We start from the raw sequence: 18,589 nt of genomic DNA, 5'->3' as shown, positions 1-18,589 counted from the left end.
ACGGCACTTTATTCTTAAACAGAAGAAAAAAATGTAGACCTCAATTTGTTAATTTTAACAAGTGTCCTAAAACCATAATATTATGAAATATAACAAAGACAATACAAGACTGACAGCAAAAACAATTATGACAAATAATTTCAAAAACCTCTGGAGATTTATTTATTTTCTAAACAATTGTAGCTAACTAAAAATACGAAAAACTATTTCCCACTTCTGCTGTCTTTTTCCCGTTTCAAACCGGATATTTCTGCCTAAATATTGTACAATTGAAATCAGCACAACTCCCTGTTAAGTGAATAAACTGGTGCCTGGCATTGAGCTGGGCTGCGGTGGTGCAGGGGTTAAGCATAGCACTACTTTATGGACGCCTCCCATTCACCCTCTCCCCTCCCCATACAGATTAAGTGAGCATGTGCTAGTTCTGCCTCCATCCATCCCCTCCCTCAGTGAGTCTCCTGCACGCCTCCTCCACTCAGCTTTTAAAAGCAGCAGCTGCCAAACCCTTTAAACGCTGCTAAAGTCTGATTTCCTCTTAGCAAGAGGCGCAGGACTGAGGCCAAGAGGAACCCTGAGCAGGAACCTTCCAGCGAATGCATTAATGGTTTCTTACTGAGGTCTCTTTGCTTTGGTGCTCTGCAAAAAAAAAAAAAAGTTCTGCTTAGCCAGAGTCAGGTCTAAAGGTGTGTGCCATCTGCATGCGATCTAGACAACATTTATAGCTGTAAAACAGGATTGGATGGTCTATATGCTCACTGACAGGTAAACTTAGCTACCCGTGCTTCTTACTTCTGGATTTGTGGTTTGGAATCGGAGCATAGGATGTGTAAATTCTGTCAAAAAGTCCAAATCCTATCAGGCTAAGCTAAAGTCCTAGCTGAGATCCAGATGCCGTAGAATACCCTGCTATACCACCCCTGAACTGCTAGATACATAAACTGTGGGTTTATCAATATTGACATACATGTTGTAACTCTGGAATTTAGGCAGTGTTCTGGAACTAGGTCTCCGAGTCTAGCAAAACTAGATACTGGTTACAGTTTTAGATTGAAGGTAAGGTTCTGGAGCTAGATGTTGGTTGGAGTTTTAGGCAAGGTTCTAAAAAAGTTACCATTCTCAGCTCTGAACTGGAGTTAAGGTTCTAGGTCTAGATATCAGTTGTAGTTTTGGATTGCTGGTACGGTTCTAGAGTCAGATATTTTCAGCTCTGAATTGCAGTCAAGGTGATCACTATGCAGAGTGAGGGGTGTAGGATGAGCGGTGGGGTGCAGGAGCCGGCAGGAGCTGGGATGATCACTTTGGATGATTTGGACAACATGACGGACGAACCAGGCTCTGACTCGGCATACAACAGCAATGGGAGCGTGGAGGAAGAAGTGGAGCCAATGGAAGATGCTGAACAAGACAGGCTGCTTAATTACTGGCAAACTGTGGCCAGGGGCCACCAGGTCGAGGTCCCAAATGGTAAGATCTTCCCATTGCATGGCTGTTTATGGGTCTAGGCTAAAAATCATCAAAACCCAAGATGTAGAAATGTCAAAGAGTGAACAAGTTACTTGTTATATTATGGACTATGTTTTACTATTGTTACATTTGTTTTGTCTACCCATTGTACAACGCTGCGGAATGTGTTGGCACTATATACATATTCTGCAGAGTAAGGGGGGCCCATTGTGCCTGGCAGGTTATATTCTATATGGGTTTCAGGATAGCAATGTACAAATCTACACGTATTTGTGCATAGTATAGTTTGTATAAATGTCGGTAGTCCGTACACAATGCTACATCATTATTCTGTGTACTCAATGCCGGGATCTAAGGGTCCATTGAAATTATCTGAAGAATATGGACTTAGAATTCCAAACAGTAGAGACAGAAATCTAGTTCCGTAGTTTACAAAGGTTGCTGCGACTCAGAACACGATGATTAAACCTATTCATTAATGCAAGAGCAGCAGGGATGGGAAAAGCACGCCAGTTAAAATAAAACGATATAAGCAAGCATTGATGGACCATAGTAAGTCTATCACGCAGGACACTGATAGAACGGCTCTAGAGAAAAAAAAAAAACAATTCAGGGGAAAAATTGTATTTTAGGAATTCTCTATATTACAGCCAACAGATGCAATCTGTCAGTGAGGCTGGGCTTCCTCTCCCATGGTTAGGCATAATATCACAGGTTGCCCAATGTTTTAAAGCAGTGACGGAGAGAGGAAACAGCTGTAGAATCAAATCTATAGAAAGTGGGAATAGGAGGGCTTCTCAACACAATCCATAATAAATTCCATCAGCAATGCCCAATGCTTTCTCCAGACTTGAGTTTAGCCACAGGGGGGCTGTTGGATAAGAAAATGAACCCTGTAGGATCTGGCGGCCTAAATGTTAGTTATTGATACACAAGGTTTAGCCTAAAGAAGAAGGGCACTGCAGACATTGAAGGACTATAGTTCCTATGATCCTGAACGTAAGCATTAATCTCTCAATGTTTGGCGCTGTGCTGCACTCTCTCAGTCAACCTCTTCATAACAAGGGGTCAGGTAAAACCTTTTATATCACGATAATCGTAATATCAGCTAAATAAACAGCTGCTGACGGATATTAAGAGAAATAAAACACCCTGGTATGTGGCCTTTGGGGGTCCTATATGCTATAAAGGAAGGAGGGGTACTAGCGGTCTGTTATTAGGCAGTGTTTAATACTGCCATGACCTGAATATCTCAATGAGATTAGCCATTTGGAGACTTAATCCTTGGCAGCGGATTGGAACCAAAATGTTATGGGTGAAAATACAAGTGGTTGCATGACATACGCAAATATAAACAAATACGTAGCAACTAGTTAATTTTTGCCCATTGCTGTTACTACCAAGAAAATTAGCTTTTGCAGTTTGTTAAAATTCTAATAATTTGTGAAGTGCCAAAATACTCTGCGGCACTGTACGTATCTTAGGACATGTACTGTCATTATGGTTTAAGTGTACACGTTACGTGCAGCTACAAATCTTAATGCTCAGCCAACCAGAGGGCGTTTCACTTCTCTGGCAAGCGATAAAAGAGAGAGAATGATATGGAAGCGTTAACTTGGTTTGCCATGCTTTGCTGCATGCTAGGCACGCTGGGTTAAGATGGGTGACTGCTCAGGGCACTGCAGCTGCTGCAGACTGACTCCTGACACGCTAAGCCAGTCGCTCAGTGTTCCCAATACCAGTCTCAGGCTCTCTGAGTGACTGTATGGGAGAAGTGCATATAAAGCACAGTTAATCCCTAGCAGGATGTCTAAATCTTAGATTAGTGCACGTGATCAATACATGCACTTGGCAAAATATTGCAATGTATGTGGGTCTAGAGCCAAGTACTAGGAGAACAGACCTCAGAAGGCCCATCACACAGAGACTCAATTAAACTACAGATACCAAACTACAGTAACCAAGCATGCAGCTGGAAGGGGGCGATTCTTGGAAAGAACCCAGTGACTCTGTAAAACAAGCAATTCTAGAACATTCGATTCCACGGAGACTGCCCCACTTTTAAAACTTTCCACTTAGATTTGCACCTTATACAAAACCTTGTACATGCTCATAGAAAATCCCCAGTCATACACAAGCCAGTACCCCGATATAAAAGCCCATAACCCCTCATAGAAAACCTCGTAAACCCTCATACAAAACTTCGTACACGCTCATAGAAAATCCTGTATCCCCTCATACAAACCCCTGTACCACTCATACAAAACTCCATATCTATAGGTCGACCGCACCACATCAAGGTATAGAATACATAAAATAAAATGTTTATAGACATAAATATATTCAAATATACAATAGTTTAACAATAATTAAAATAGTTTAATCTAATGTGCCATATTAACCAGCCTTAGATTCTTTGTATAAATTGTTTCTTGTTTTTCCCAGACATGGCAGAACCTATCCAACAGATGACCAGAAATAACCGTACTGAGGAACGCCAAAGCGTGCCCTTTCTGTTACTGAGTCGCAAGGAGAAGGTGAGGTTGTAGTCCAACTGCATAGTGTGAGGTGTAATGGCAGCCATATAGCGCAAGCTCAATGCGCCCATGTCCCAGGGTCACTTTACATGGATAATAGCGTTCTCTTAAAATATTAGTTTTACATTAAATTACAGTGTTCATGAACACCTACACTCAATGACTGTTCCCCTCACAGAATGCACTGCATGTGGCAATGTTCCCCAATATCCATGGTTTATTCACAGAATTCAAAGCACACGGAACATAGACTAAGCGACATGTATTGTGCAAAATGATGGGCACACTTCATTATATAAATGATCATATCCACATTTGTTTGCATTTTGGCATATACACCAAGTTTTAATGTAAGTAAAGGGAATATTTGCTCAGCCATTAGTGTAATGAGGGGTGACAGTAACTGTTGTGCCCTCAAAGTATGTCCCAAGACTTAGGCACTTTTTGAAGGACCACTATAGTGCCAGGAAAACAAACTCGTTTTCCTGGCACTATAGTGTTAATAGGTCCACCCCACCCTCAGGGTCCCCCTCCCGCCAGGCTTAAGGGGGAGGAAGGGGTTAAAATCTTACCTTTCTCCAGCGCCGGGCTCCCTCTGTGCTGGGGACTCTCCTTCGGACGTCATCGGCTGAATGCGCATGCACGGCAAGAGCAGAGCGCATTCAGCCAGTCTCATAGGAAAGCATTCTCAATGCTTTCCTATGGACGCTGGTGGAAGCGCCTCTAGCGGCTGTCAATGATACAGCCACTAGAGGCTGGATTAACCCTATTGTAAACATAGCAGTTTCTCTTAAAATGCTATGTTTACAGCAGGCAGGGTTAACCCTAGATGGACCTGGTACCCAGACCACTTCATTAAGCTGAAGTGGTCTGGGTGCCTATAGTAACCCTTTAAGTAGCAGGAAAAGCAATAATCAAGGAAGGGCCCTTTGTCCAAGGCTGCAGATGCTCAGGGGTACCCATTGCCCATTATCAATTAACTAACCCCCTCCACATGTACAGTTCCATTCAGCTAGTACCCCTAAATTACTATTGTCTAGGGGGACCCACCAAGCTGCTAGCCCGGCAGGCATACTATATAATGTCCACTTTCACATATTGTGGCAAATCAAAGATGAGGATGGAGGTAGGGGAAGTGAGAGTCACATGTTCTATTCTAGATTTATTCCCGACAAGCAGCTTCTAAGCAGAAAATCAGATTATCACAATCTATAATCCAAGACTGAGTACAAGCCTTGTTCTTCAAGCATAAACAGATCTCAGGTCAAAGTATGGCATTAATCTGCTGCAGTAAACCAACTCCCTCTGTATCAGTCCCTAAAACACAGGATTTAAAGGGGAACCGAACAGAGAAATTGCTCAGGCAGACTCTGCAGGATAAACAAATACACTGCAAGTGGTAGCCATGTGGCAACCTCGAGAAGTGTCCTCAATTGGCACTCTAAGCCCGCGATATCCAGCTTGATCAAACGGCAAAGGCAGAGAATCAAAACTCAATTCTGTTTTGTTGCAATGTCTTTGTAGTGTGGAGAGATTCTGTATGAGAAAAGACAATATGGAAGAGCCAAGTGGGCATGTGTTAAAATGCAGGAAGAACAATATGAACAGAGCATATGCCTGGGATTTATGAAGCTGATGAGATACATCTGTGAACAAAACTCTTCAGGTAACACGTCAAAACCACAAGCTGTAGGTCACGTTAAAAAGCTACACCAAGATTACAGGTAGAGCTCACTTTAAAGAACATCCAAGAATAGAATGTTTTGGGTCCTTAATTTACAAGAAACCATATTAAAAAAAAAAAATTCTAGCACTATATTCAGCCTAGTCTATATTTTTTTTTATCGGTTGGTCGGCATGGAAGAATCACCCATGGTTCATTTTACAGGTCTATATCTTGGGATGACCATTCCAATTCTGACCATCGTGCACACAGACGAAGCTCAAGCAGAACTCACACGATCGGTCACTGTGGCGTACTACATTCCATCTCCTCTCCAGGAACAGCCACCTCAGCCTACAGACCAGGACATTGTCATTGAAGAATGGCCTCCCACAATAGTGTTTACTCGGTAAGACCTGGGTTAACAAATACAAGGAGTTTGGATTCCTAAAAAAAGACGCACAAACACACAGCAAAATGTCTAGTAGTAAAGAACTTTAACGTAACACTTTCGTAGGCTGTTACTTTACCAACAACTGAAAACCTGGATGGACTTGGAAACACCCTGGCCAACTGTACAGCATTTGTCTAGTTAACAGATTTAAGAGCTAGGTTATACCACGTGGCCAAAGCCTGGCCCTGTAGCACAAAGTGTTTATTGCAAACAGCAGTGACCTGGAAGTGTCCGTGGCCTTTTCAGAAATAATCAGGGATAAAGAATTAAAAATAAAAATGAATGTACCGTGAAGAGAAACATTAAACACTTTAAGATTCACGGCTTATAGATTAGAGAACAGCACAGATCGAGACGTTTTGTCCTTAATGGTTGGCTTCACCCCCGGATAACATACTCGCACTGATTATCACATTTTTATCACATGATTATTTCCCCACCACTTCGAGTGGTTCTTTTTCATTAGGTAATCCATTATTCTGCTTCAACAAGACGAGGGCCTGAATGACACAGAGGGATCCCCCCCCACCCCTTTCAATCCCTTATAAGGATAAATAGAAGAGCTCTTAGCACAATAAGGATGAAAAGCTGTAAGAACAGAGTATTTCTTGGTGTTAACTGCTCCCCTGCTGCAGCAAGTAATACGCGTCAAGCTGTGACAAAATACTTTAATAAATGGAACATCCAGGGGACACAACGGTTTAAAAAAATTACATTTATTTGTAAAAAAAAAAAAAAAAAAAAAAATATTCTTCATAAAAATCAAAAAACAATAGATTTAATCATATTTTGAAAGAACAAGGTTTAATCAAAGTTAAGAAAAAAAAAGTCTAATCTGTTTGGAAGTTGAACAAATGTAATTTGTATTAAGCAGGAAAACTACAGATAGTTATGACCACAAGCCATCAGCTGACTGCCACATGTTAACACTGGAATCTCTATAGCCAAGTGCCGGTCCCTTGCTTGGTAGACCAGCACGTACTCACTTTACCCTTTAAGCACCCAAAGCAGGGATGTACAGTCTTGGTCCCACGGCTAGCAGACTGCATTTCCTGCCAGCCAATTCTGCAAGGTGTTCATTGGGAATTAAAGCCTAGAAGAAAGTGAAGGCCAGGGTTAAGCAGGCTTAGATTAAAACAAATGTGTTTTCAGCTGAGGACCACTGGTTGTTGTGATCGAGTAAAGCTACCATAGTTCTTTGGGGATTTCATAGAAACAACAACAATCGGCCAAAAAAGTCAAAATATTAGAAAACCAGTTAGAAGGGAGTCTTAAATGCCCCCTGCTAAATGAGGGCAGGAGAGGGAAGAGTATTGAGATTTCAAAGACATTTGCACATTTTACAAACTCACTGAGACATCATGAAAATGTATAGTTTGTTGGGATGACTTGTATTTTAGAGTTTTCTCTTTTACGAAATACATCTGTTTCATACCAAATTGCTTATTTCCTGCACTTTCTTCAGGCCCTTCAGTGGAGTGACCAACGAAGAGTCCATTATACATGAGATCCAACTGCTGGCTGAGCTCTTGGACAATCCGGAGGAGTGTTTGCAGGACATGTTTACCGTAGCTGGATACACTAACCCAGCGGCTGCCAACAGACAGAATGAGATCTGGTTCCTACAAAGGCCGTGATGGACGGAAAGAGGTTTGGAGAAGAGTCTGAAATGGATGCCCACCACTGAACAGTGAAAAACAAAAGAAAAATTCCACATTGCAGGTCAATAAGTTGGTCACTTCCAACCTTATGGATTAGCGATAACCGTCTGTCCTGCTTCATGGGTCCTCTTAGACTTAAGGTTGACTTTACCCCGAAGGACATTTTTAAATGTTTCAGAGCCAGGTTCGTTAGCGGCTTTTACAGGAAAGGGAGGAATAAGATCTGTATTATGAAAACCCAGTAACTTATGTTCCTGTGTATGAGTAGGACAGAAAATGTCAAATGTCAGCATTTTCAGATTGCCCTACGGGACACTGAAAGTAGACATGACAATGCCAAAATTGGTCCAAGACAGCAGATATAACACATTTCTATCTACACTATATTGGTTCAATATTAGCAATTTCCTTGTTCTAAACTCCCCGTTTAGAGAATAACTCCATAACTGAAGCATGGAGAGTAAATGTCTTGGGCTCTGGGACACATAGGGTTAAGACAGATTTGTTCCTTCTTCGTGTCCATTAGAAGTAAAAAGGATTTAGCCAAGATATGAACTGCTAAGCTTCAAATCCAATACGAACATCTTGGGAAAAGCAGCTTCCCCCATGGGGCCCATATGGCAATCCAAGCATTAACCATCTATGTGCCAAAGGCTCAGACATAATGCCATTTCTGTGCGTCTTGTATTCTGCGAGGTTCATTTAAAGGATAGGAGTGTGTTAATCATGTCCTCCTTGCTGTCCAGTATGAAGATTTACTAAAATAGATCGTAGCTACCATTGCGGATTAACCCTTTCATTTCAATAGAGGGGAGAAAAACAAAAACAAAAAACCTTGAAAGAACAATCACTTACATAAGGCTTTAAAACCAACTTTTCACCCCTATTAGTATACAATATGTAAAGAAACGACCCAAAAAGGTTTTTCATTAGATACATGAACTCTGCCTAATGCTGGGTAGAATTTTTCATGTACTGCTCAACATTTCAAAGTCATGTTCTCTAGGAAACCACTAGAACTGGCAAGCCTAGTTTTAAAGCGCTATTCGTATTTGTGATAAGAGGGCTGTTTAAAAAAAAAACATATCAATTCTACATACGGACAGACAAAAAAAGGCAGTGTTCTACCACGTGGAATGTTGAATATACTGCAGGGAGAAAATCAAGCTTAATGAGGCGTCCTGCGGCACAATGTATAGCTACTTGTAATGGGCTGCCACGCAGTAAGTCGTTTTCATGAAAACATTGAAGATCTGGTAACATTGGTGGGTAATTAACCACCCTAGGTGTAATCAGGAAATGCAGCCTGCTAAAAGGCACGTGACAGATAGCAGCAGAAAGAAAGCACTCCTGTTAATTAACTCCATTCAGACACTAGGTTAATCCTCTTACACAGACAGCTTTCTCCCACGTTACCTTGTTAGGATAATTAGACATTTATCATACAGGCCATGTATCAGATGTGACTGCAAACCTGGGAACATACTGAAATAGTCTGAGGGCAGGAAAATTGAGCATACAATGGGGTTTTATTCTTCGATGCGCTAAATTGTAGGAAACACTCTCCAACTACAATTTTCACGTTTGATATTTTACACTAAAATACCCTGGTTTGCTGAATGACCACAAATGTGTTTTTTGACCCTATAAAACAAACAAAAAAAAGCTATGAAAGGATTGTAACAGCTAAGGCAGGCATGCTTCAGTAGAGTTAGAAAGATGTGTACAAGATTAGACTTTAAATGCATCCAGTAACCCAGGGTAGGCAACCTCCAGCACTCCAGCTACAGTGAACTACATCTCTCCTATTGCCAACATTATGGCTACGAGAGCATTATGAAGATGTAGTCTGCAACATCTGGTGGGCTGAAAGTTGTCTAGCCCTCCTTTAACCAGTGATTAAGTGCTCCCTTTTGTTGGACTATCAGCTAGAGAGTCTCGGGTGCAGTGAGGACATGAATCACGGAAACACTAGTTTAGGGTTTGGTGTTTCCACGTATCGGGACAAGTCATTTCTTTACTTTCTAAACAGGGATTTGCAATCATTTTACAAAGGTGCAAAAGCGCAATAATACATTCTATACAATGCGATCGCCAATCAGCTACAAGTACAGCAATCATTTCTGATTTCATACATCAAGACTTGTAAACACTAAAAACACTAAACTGGGAAGGTTTGTCAGTTATAGATTGCAATGACCTCAAATTTGTACGAAACTAACCAACAGATCAGATATTTATTGGATCTGGATGATCTATGGTCTCTAAAATATGAAAACCCAGAAAACAGGAAAAAAAAAAAAAACACACAGAAATAAAACCTGGGCAAAAATCTTAGGGTTCTCTCAAGCTTATTCTAGAATAGAAGCAGGGGGCAGGCAAACTTTGCAACGCGCACACAATGTGGCCGACATGTTGCTCTAATCAAGCGAAAACCGAACGTTGAAGGAAAAATCTGTTCTTTTCTTATTTTTGTGATTTGGTTTGTCTTCACAAAGTATTGTAGGAGGGAGAATGGCTACGGTTAGCCCAATATATAAATACAATGCTCCCAGATATGTAAGACTGTATTTGTATCTGCCGGTCAGTGGGAAACGCAGGCGAAGAGCAGTTACCGGTAAATGTCTGAACAGCCACAGGTGCATTAGGACTACTGTAAATATATATATATATAGAAGCAAATCAGAATTTAATTATTGTATGTGTATGATTACTATGTTGATGCTTTTATTATAAAAAAGTTATAATTGCAATCACTGCATACAAATATATTGTAACAAGAACTTTATTTTTTTGATCTAGCAGTTGTCTAGCTTTCAGTCATACGTGAATAATGATTATTATGGACCTTTGTGACACTATATAAGTTTGTATCACAGTTTGCACTTAAACGCTGCAAGTCATGCTTTGAATAAAGGTGATTGACAGTACTGATGGTCTGTTTTCCACTGTGCAAATTAGTGTGTGGGTGGAACCAAGTCAAAACCAAAACACAATTATGACTTAACATTTCCAACATACACAAGAAGTGTAAATGAATAAATATAGCCAGAGTAACCATGTGTATTGTTGGAAAATGCAGCATTTATAAATAACGCAAACATTTAATAAATACATTAAAAAAAAAAAGACTCCCCCCCCCCCCCCCCCCCCCCCTCCAGCTTCCAAAACAAAATAGCTATATCATGGAGGGGGACCATAGGGCAGTGTAATAATACCCCAGGCTGCAGAACTAGAATGGCTATCCTTATAGCTGACATAGATGGAGTGCAGTTTCTGGAAGGGAGAGACCAGCCCATCTAGTGACAGTTTAATAAGGACCTGCTAAGGACACACTATGCAGAAATGCAATCAGCACTGACACATCACGCCCCACTGTGTCATGTTTGGGCCCCAAGGCATTAGTTTACAGTTTTTCAGATTAATCCTCCGAGTGCCAAAGAGGAGCAGAAACGTTTATGTTTTTGACCTGATTCATATTCCCCATTAAAGCCACTCGAACACAGGTGGATTTCCCCCATTGTACAGCGCTACGGAATTTGCTGGCACTATATAAATAAAATCATAATAAAAAAAAAAAACATCCACAATACTACAAACATGGCTGCCGTGTATCCAATAAAAGATCCATCCCGGAGGCGTCTAAAAACAGCTTCATGTTTAATCAATACATTTGATAGAGATTTTATTACAGCAACAACTGGATCTAAACATTAAACTGAAGCTTGGACGCCGCTCACGTATTTTGAGGGCAGCAGGATCACAGAAATATAGCACAGGGAGATATATTGCGATTTAATAGACAGTTCCTTGTTCCCTCAGTAAATGCCATTGAAATACTTGAAGGTGCGGCCTACCTGCACATCATTGTTCTATAATGCTCCAGGCACAATTATACCTGCTCGGGCACCTGCTGGGAAAATACTGCTTGAACTATTTAAGCCAGATTGCAATTCTCAGTTAATGTGTGCCGTATACTCTGACTTCTGGATTCCCCCAAGCTTGGCCTGTCCCTGATTACGTTACACCCAGCCATTATAGAGTGGCTACACCAAACAACTGAAAATACTACATTAGCAATACTTGGGCATACTCTCACAGGGGCAATTTTCTATCTTAGGGTGCTACGCTCCCTCAAAGATGACACAGGCCCCGAAAATCACTTGGTTAATTGTATAGATTGAAAAGGAGCAGTTAATAGATTTGGCTCGTTGACTTACCAAAAACAAAACAAACAACAACAAAAAACGGTACGTGGAGGTACTTTTATATTCGTGAGACAAAGTGTAATAAAAATATTGAGGATTATGAAACTTCCCCTGAAAAAAAAAAACAAACAAAAAAAAAACATAAAAGAAAATATGACCACTAAATGTAGCAGTTATGATAAAGTGGCTAGGCCAAACAACCCAAATGATGTCATTTGGAATGCCCTGGGGTTGCCTAGCCTGAAGAGTGACATGCAATCACGGGGAGGAAGTTTCTTTCCTGGGCTGCCATACTGTCTCTGTGACATACCAAAAAAAACTAAAACGAAACCACAGACTTTGGACATACCCCATTTTAAAGACCTTGGGTTGTCTACTTTTGCGCATGGTATGCCAAGACAGGGGACATTTTTTATTCTTGGGCTGTCATACGGTCGCAAAGGCCCAGCAAACCAATCTGGCGAATTTCAATGTGTAAAAACTGAAATGGGCAAACTCTTTATTTGACCCTGACACTTTCCAAAACACCATGAAACCTGTACATGGTGTATTTCAGAGCAGTAAAAACTAACAGTAATATGATATTTACAGCTAAATAGTAGTGATGGTCATCAATACTAAGGATTTCAGCCAATCCAAGGCAATTGCGCCTGCGTGGAAAGACATCAAACCAATCCGCAGCTAAAATGCCATGCAGAACTTGGAATATAACATTTCTCACACTTTTTACATTGTATTCATATTAAAGGATCACTATAGGGTCAGGAACACAAACATGTATTCCTGACCCTATAGTGTTAAAACCACAATCTAGCCCCCCTGGGCCCCTCATGCCTCCATAAATATAGCAAAATCTTACTGTATACAAGCCAGAAGCTGTAACTCTGCATGCTGTTACACTGAAAAACAAACAGTCTGCTGACATCATCAGAAGTGGTAGCCTGATCCAATCACAGTGCTTCCCCATAGGATTGGCTGAGACTGACAAGGAGGCAGATCAGGGGCAGAGCCAGCATGATTCAAACACAGCCCTGGCCAATCAGCATCTCCTCATAGAGATGAATTTAATCACTGAATCTCTATGAGGAAAGTTCAGTGTCTGCATGCAGAGGGAGGAGACACTGAATGTTTGGATGCATTTTAGGCAGCCACGACCCAGGAAGGATCTCTAACAGCCATCTGAGGAGTGGCCAGAGAAGTTATCACTAGGCTGTAATGTAAACACTGCATTTTCTCTGAAACAACAGTGTTTACAGCAAAAAGTCTGAAGGTAATGATTCTACTCACCAGAACAAATTCAATAAGCTGTAGTTATTCTGGTGACTATAGTGTCCCTTTAAATCAGGTTTCTTATGGAAATATTTGATGCGAAATGATAGCCTGGTTTCTGCTGAACAAAATGATATAGAACAAGTGTGGGTGTACCTAAGATGAAAGTAGTAAATTATGGTTGAACAGACATATAGCTCAAATTCTTGGTTTTGTTTTGGTCAGAACTTGGAAAACTGCCTCCATCATAAATGGGTTAACAGTGTCATGGCTCTGGTCAAGACATAGACCACAACTGTTGAGGGACTACATAATTCATAGCTGTTTGCAAAATTGACAGTCTACAAATATCAGGAGTGGAGACATTAACGGACCCCTGTAACAAGCTGCAATACCTCTAGCACAGATCAATGCCTTCTTGGAGTTGCCTCTGGTCTATTTGCTAACCCGTTGAGTGTTTCCAGACTTCATGGATATACATCCGCCTCTGGTTGGTGAAGAGACTCAAGGTGTCCAAAATAAACATTGGTTTACACTTTCTCTTGTGATTGGCATTTTAGTTGTGGATGCTGCTGTGGCTGGGAGCAGTCTGACATACAATCCGTATAGGGTTTAGGATTTCTCTGTTTTGTTTGAGATTCGAGCAAGGACTAACTTTAGGGTACGCTAATAAAATATGTCCACTACCAGATCACTGAACTAAAATAATAGCAAAGTTGGGTGGGGGAACTTTTGTTTTTGGAATAAAAATATAAATATCTTGGTTGATTCACTATTTTTTTTTTACTGAATTGGTTTCTTGTATTTTACCCAGTTTCCACTGCTTTCTACTTCCGAGACGCTAAATCTGGGTCAGTTTCATACATTACATTCCTTCCATCTCACAAAACGCTGGCTTGAGCACAACTTTAGAGAATTTCCAAACTAGCTGCTGTGGCGAAGGTAACCTCGCCACTGGTTTTTGGAGGGGCCTGTTTGCCAGCCTCCTGCCCTGCGACTATGGCCCTGGGATGTATTGCCCTTTATGAACTACATTTGAGCATAATGGATTTTTGTATGCTGTTCCTGGCCCTAAAAATACTTGGGAGCAGTGTTACAACTTTTAAACTGGCACTTCGAATGCAGTCGAAGTGCCAAAGTCGTCGAAGTGGCCGCCATTCGACAAACGAACACGTGGCGGTGGAGCCCTCTGTAAGCGCTAGGAGCATGCTTCAACTGAGGTACCCAGTCGGGGTGCCAGGTGATCCGTTACAGCTGCATTCCCCGATAGCTCTATGTTGTATTGTGTTTTTAGCCTTGATCCATGTGAGTGACAGGCACATCATCAGGATCATATTAACCATTAACTTTAAGATACAAAGACAGAGAACCTAGTAAAAAAAGTTCTGCAACAATGCACCAGAAAAGTCACACTGTGCAGCACTGCCCCAGGAAGCATCTCTAGTAGCCATCTGAGGAGTGGAGGTATCCCTAGGCTGTAATGTAAAACTGAATTATCTCTGAAAAAAAAAAAACAATGTTCACAGCAAAAAGCCTGACGGGAATGATTCTACTAACCAGAACAAATACGTAAGGCTGTATCCTATACATTAAGCTGTAGTGGTTCTGGTGACAATAGTGTGCATTTAAACAAAGTCTTTATTTAGAGCCAAATCATTGTCACTACTCACCTACTTGTAGCATGTGTGGCCCTTTGCATGGGATAACTACCCGGATGATGTGACCCCCAAATTGTCTTAATGCTAATATTAAGAAGTAACATTCGTCCCAGTTAACCATTTCAGAAGATTTCCAGGCACCCATGAAGTCAAACGGTGAATACACATTATGAAAGAAAACAAGAGGGACTCACCTTTAAGTAGCATGTTTGCAAGACTTTCAGCTCCTCTCCTAGTGGCACCACAAACTTCTCCAGCTGCCTATTGTGAGAATACGCCTGAATGTCAGGAGAATCCTCAGACCGCAGCTCTATCTGCGCAATCAGCAGGTTAGACACCACTTGCTGCACTGACTGAAATGCAAACAAGGGTCTGATTAACAGTACGAAGGCTAAAGGTAGGTACGCAACAGCCAGAGATGGAACCTTATAAACCTGAATTCAAACAGGTCCCAATTCTGGAGAACATCAGATGTTAAGTTTTTTTTAGTTCTAAGAGCAGATGGACTGACATGTAGGTATTTATTCACTAAACAGTAAACTGAAACCAAATAGTAACATGCAGATTAAAATAGGCAGGATGTCACTATAACAGATACATTTTTTAATGAGCTATTTTAGTCTGAATTTTGCAATTCAACTTTCAAGACAATACAGTTCAATAATTTATGATTAAAGTAGAAAACAAGTTTTCCTAACTGATACACTTTCTGAGTTACATGATCAACACGGTTATATAAAAGTACCAGGACTTTATCTTGCAACATTGGATAAAATCCATCAAGAATTACAAATAAAAATAGTGGGGAAAAAAACATAAAAAAAAAAACAGAATGATTACATTTTGTATATGTTCCTAGAACTATTCATTTCCATTTCAGAAAGTCTAATAATACCACCATGTACAATCACATGTTTAAAGTCATTTTTATCCAACTACAAGCTTCTCGTTTGCACCATCACAGAGCTTCGATAAAAGGCTCACTGTTTAATATTATGTGTTTCCATTGCAGTAAGGGTTTAATAACACACCATATATTTCCACGTGTATATCTTCTTACCTTAGTGTCACTTCCTGGTGTGGCGGTAAGAGCCAAGATCCGGAATTGCTGTGTGTAACCAAGTAATGCTCTGACAACCTAAAAAAACAAAACTTCTTAAATAAGTGTAGAAATTAGAAGTGCTAATACTATGGAATGAACATGAACCTCAAATTTGCAAACATCAATAAAAAGATGGTTCTCAAAAATAATTTGAGGGTCTATTCAACAAACCGGCTTATCTAAACTGTGTCCTAGTCATGTACAGGCCCACAATGCCTGGTGTGCAGCTGCTAAGCATCATGGCTACACTATACCCATAGCAGTATGAAGTCATTTAAACCACATCCCCAGTAAAGACATATAAAGTGTTTGAAATGTTTCCTAGAAATTAAGTAGAAAAAAATAGAATAAAATGTATAGATCAAGGGGGCGCGACCATCTGATAGGGTTCTGGTTATTTTTGAGTGTGCACACAGCATCAGAGTATAAAAGAACCCTATAGTGCTAGTTTGACTGTTGAAGTCCCTGACTCCTCTGTCCATGCAATGAAAAGGTGCGCTTTCTCAACCTTTCTCCCATGCTACGCTGGTCTTGTCACGCTTGGCCCCACCTGGTCGTGTCTCTGTAGTGGAGATCATCAATATTAAGGATTTCAGCCAATCCAATGCATCCCCACAGGAAAGCATTGGGAGGCAATTGCACCTGCGCTGAAAGACGCCAAATCCGCATCTCCTCATAGAGATGCACTGAATCAATGCATCTCTATGAAGAAATTTCAGCACCTCCATACTGTGGAGCTCTGGACTAGGAAGCACCTCTAATGGCATCTAAGTGACTGCCACTAGAGGTTTAAAGGGACACTACAGTCACCAGAACAACTACAGCTTAATGTATTTGTTCTGGCAAGTAGAATATTTCCTTTCAGACTTTCATGGAAACGCTGCCTTTTCATAGAAAAGGCAGTGTTTACATTGTCCCGTAGGCAACTGGAGGTGCTTCCTGGGGCAGTGCTGCACAGTGTGACTGCCATTCGGTGTCCCCACCCTATGCATGGAGACACTGACTTTTCCTTATAGAGATGCATTGATTCAGGTTCTGATTGGCCCAGCCCATGTCCTGCATTCTTGTCGATTTCAGCAAATAGAATGGGAAAGCATTAAATTGTGTAAAAATCTGATGTCAGCAAGGAGGAGGATCGGGGGCTGGGGGGGGAGAAGGTCACTTAAATGGTGGGTTTAATACTAAAGGGTCAGGAATACATATTTGTGTTCCTGACCCTATAGTGTTCTTTTAACTAGCCAGCAATGTAAACACAGCTTTTTCTCTGGGGGTGGGGGCAGAAAGGCAGTGTATACATTAAATTGCCTGCAGGGACAGGATATGGACACCAGAACCACTACATTAAGCTGTAGTGGTTCTGATAACTATAGTGTTCGTTTAGAGGGATAGGGAGCAAAGGGAGGAAGTGGGTGGCTGAAAATGTCAGCTGACTGTTCTCAGACTATCGTACCTCCAATGGATGCTGGGCTGTGGGTAACCATGGACCCTCATTCAGTGGTAAAATACTCAAAATAGTTTACTGTTAAATGAAAGGGATGTTGTCTGGTGACTCAAGTCACTAGAACCAATTCAAGTGAGAATAATATGCACAACATAAGACAGACAAATCTATGTACTTAAATTCCACGTGCTAATTATTGTACATAGCATCTACCACAGTGTAATTATTCCACAAACGTTACACTTAAAGTTGAGGTCTGCTCATGAAACACCACGTCTTTAAAAACATATTGTGTACATTATGCGGTGCACAGACTGGAACATACTTGACAATATGCATGATTTCCAAGTGCCTTATGAGCCTCATCAATAACGAGACACTTTATTTCAGTAGCAGGACAGGTTCCACGCATGAGATCGTTCACCATGATTTGTGGCGTAAGGAAAAAAGCTCTACACTTCTGCCAGATTTCTTTACGTTTCTGAGCTTGAATGTTTCCTGTTAAGAGAAATCAATTTAGATTAAATTTACACTACAAAGCTGAATCAATTTTGCTTAAATATAATAATTCAGCGATGCGGAATCTGTTGGTGCTTTAAAAAAACCAGTAATAAATAAATAAAATAATAAAAATATAATTAAATATTGCAATAATAAAAAAAATAAAAAACTTCAATAGCATTTACTGAAATGAGGAAAGAGTTAGTAGAAAAATTATTTTACTTTAAGGGCAGTAATACTTATATGGCATCATTCTGAACACACTTACTCAACAAGAAATGTTAAAAATGAATATCCAATCCAATATCATAAACACTACAGCGCATGGCAGTGGCTATGGTTGCAGAAGCCTTGTGGCTCCATTTCCGGGCAAGCTTCCAAACTGTTTATAAATGGTTTGACAATGAGCTAGCCCTGTCAGGTGCCCCCCGGTTCCTTCCTGTCTGCACTGATATATACTAAAGCAAAGCTTTGCACCAACTTTGGAGATTATTTGTTGACAGAGTATACAGTCAAAATCCCTGTGTGAATGGAATTGGACACATGCCCAGTGGTGTAAGTCATAACTGCAGTTTATACTTCTTAGCCAACGATTAGTAGGAGGATAAAATCACAAATGCTAAACATGGAA

The 18,589-nt window shown here is 40.7% G+C and overlaps 2 protein-coding genes across 4 annotated transcripts in view; one reads left to right on the top strand and one right to left on the bottom strand.

Annotated features, from left to right (window-relative positions):
• The window catches only part of FANCM (FA complementation group M), a 55,311-nt gene that overhangs the window by 35,914 nt on the left and 808 nt on the right, over positions 1-18,589 (bottom strand). For all 3 annotated transcript variants that reach the window (XM_063440119.1, XM_063440120.1, XM_063440121.1), the window contains exons 2-4: positions 17,783-17,955; positions 15,975-16,052; positions 15,109-15,267 (exon numbers count right to left, since the gene is read on the bottom strand). In XM_063440119.1, coding sequence (XP_063296189.1) covers positions 15,109-15,267; positions 15,975-16,052; positions 17,783-17,955 — 410 coding nt within the window. The remainder of the gene's footprint in view (positions 1-15,108; positions 15,268-15,974; positions 16,053-17,782; positions 17,956-18,589) is intronic.
• On the top strand, positions 457-9,246 carry LOC134583392 (heme-binding protein 1-like). Its single transcript, XM_063440292.1, has 5 exons — positions 457-1,464; positions 3,910-4,001; positions 5,526-5,667; positions 5,890-6,073; positions 7,584-9,246. Exons 1-5 carry the CDS (start codon positions 1,233-1,235, stop codon positions 7,753-7,755), a joined length of 822 nt encoding a protein of 273 aa, XP_063296362.1. The 5' UTR covers positions 457-1,232; the 3' UTR covers positions 7,756-9,246.

This window comes from Pelobates fuscus, chromosome 13, assembly GCF_036172605.1.
Source record: "Pelobates fuscus isolate aPelFus1 chromosome 13, aPelFus1.pri, whole genome shotgun sequence".
Lineage (NCBI taxonomy): Eukaryota > Metazoa > Chordata > Amphibia > Anura > Pelobatidae > Pelobates > Pelobates fuscus.
The sequence above is the reverse complement of the archived record's forward strand: the minus strand, read 5'-3'. Positions and strand labels throughout refer to the sequence as shown.

Coding starts and splice junctions, on each gene's coding strand:
- LOC134583392 (XM_063440292.1), top strand. CDS start 1,233: ATGCAGAGTGAGGGGTGTAGGATGAGCGGTGGGGTGCAGGAGCCGGCA. Junction 4,002..5,525: donor TACTGAGTCGCAAGGAGAAG/GTGAGGTTGTAG, acceptor ATGTCTTTGTAG/TGTGGAGAGATTCTGTATGA. Junction 5,668..5,889: donor CTGTGAACAAAACTCTTCAG/GTAACACGTCAA, acceptor TTCATTTTACAG/GTCTATATCTTGGGATGACC.